At 48.8% G+C, this 1,374-nt stretch overlaps 1 protein-coding gene across 1 annotated transcript in view; it reads left to right on the top strand.

Annotated features, from left to right (window-relative positions):
• Nucleotide 1: 1 nt before the first annotated feature.
• Nucleotides 2-1,374, top strand: part of LOC104526286 (transcription initiation factor TFIID subunit 7) — a gene marked incomplete at its 5' end in the record, with an annotated part of 4,186 nt that continues 2,813 nt past the window's right edge. Inside the window, 4 exons of the mRNA XM_010169703.1 lie at nucleotides 2-41; nucleotides 199-332; nucleotides 698-824; nucleotides 1,032-1,090. Coding sequence (XP_010168005.1) covers nucleotides 2-41; nucleotides 199-332; nucleotides 698-824; nucleotides 1,032-1,090 — 360 coding nt within the window. The remainder of the gene's footprint in view (nucleotides 42-198; nucleotides 333-697; nucleotides 825-1,031; nucleotides 1,091-1,374) is intronic.

Here is a 1,374-nt window from a genome sequence, read left to right as displayed (position 1 = left end):
GAATGTCAACTTGAAGGACAGGCTCACCATCGAGCTACACGGTGAGTGAGCAGGAGCAGGGCAGCTGAAAACTTCTCTGACTGTCCACAAGTGAAGCTGTGCAACTTGCATGTGTTTTCCCATGAAATTTCTGCTGCCCAGGAATGTGTTGCTCAGTTTAGGTGTTTAGCAATAGCACTAACCTGTGGCTTTCCTCAGCGGATGGGCGCCATGGGATTGTCCGCGTAGACCGGGTGCCACTGGCGGCCAAGCTGGTGGATCTGCCCTGCATCATCGAGAGCTTAAAAACCATTGACAAGAAAACCTTCTATAAGACAGCAGATATTTGCCAGGTATGGGCTGTCCTTCTTGCCTGCCCCAACAGCTTAATTCCTTACCTCCCTCTCCAGAAAAACCCCTGTACACTTTGACAGCTGGACACCCAGTATAACATGGCAAATTTCTGTATTTTCACAGTATTAGCAGGTTAAAATTCCTCACTCTGCTTGGTGTTTAGAAGTCCCATTTCTAAAGCATGAAATGTGGTTGTCCTTGTAACAGCGTAACTGCTGCTGTGTTTAGATATGAACTGAAATTGGCCGTTGTGTTTCTCGTACCCCATGCCTGTGAAATCCTTTGGCTCACAACATGCAGTGGGCAGTCACCATTCATTTTCCAGAGAAGCTTTCACTTCCTTTTGTTGATGCGGCTCTTCCAGATGCTTGTTTGCACTGTGGATGGTGATCTGTACCCACCTTTGGAAGAGCAAACTGTGAGCACTGACCCTAAGGCAAACAAGAAGAAGGACAAGGACAGAGAGAAGAAATTCATCTGGAACCATGGCAGTAAGTAGAGGCTGTGCCAAACCCCTCCATCTCACCACCCCGGTGTGCCACCCCTGCGCAGGGCGCTTACCACTGCCATGTCCTGGCTGTGCTGCTGCTCCATTCTCAGTGCTGTCTCTGTTCCTGAAGGGATCTTCTCCCTTTTGGCACGCAGCTCTCCCATGAGGCTGTCTGTGTGACACACGCGATCTGTTTCCTCTGTCACAGTCACTCTTCCCCTGAAAAATGTACGGAAGAGACGATTCCGGAAGACAGCTAAGAAGAAGGTAAGTTGCTTCTCACACAGGTGCAATAACCAAGAGGTAGGAAGGCAAAGACATCAGAGCTGTAACTGTCTATTAGTCCAGAAAACATGTAATTTCTTAACATTGCTTCACATGTTTCCTTGCCCGAGATGAGGGTGAAGGGAGGGTAGTGGATTTAAACACTTCTTTGGGTGCTTCCTCCATGTTTTCCAAGATGCTCCTGCGGGGACAATCCTCTGCAGAGAACTGCTGGACTGCTTTCCTACAGCTGCCCTGCCATAGCACATCTCTTCCTGCTCATAAAG

This window comes from Antrostomus carolinensis, unplaced genomic scaffold (genome assembly GCF_000700745.2).
Source record: "Antrostomus carolinensis isolate BGI_N321 unplaced genomic scaffold, ASM70074v2 scaffold366, whole genome shotgun sequence".
NCBI classification, from domain to species: Eukaryota; Metazoa; Chordata; class Aves; order Caprimulgiformes; family Caprimulgidae; genus Antrostomus; species Antrostomus carolinensis.
The sequence above is the reverse complement of the archived record's forward strand: the minus strand, read 5'-3'. Positions and strand labels throughout refer to the sequence as shown.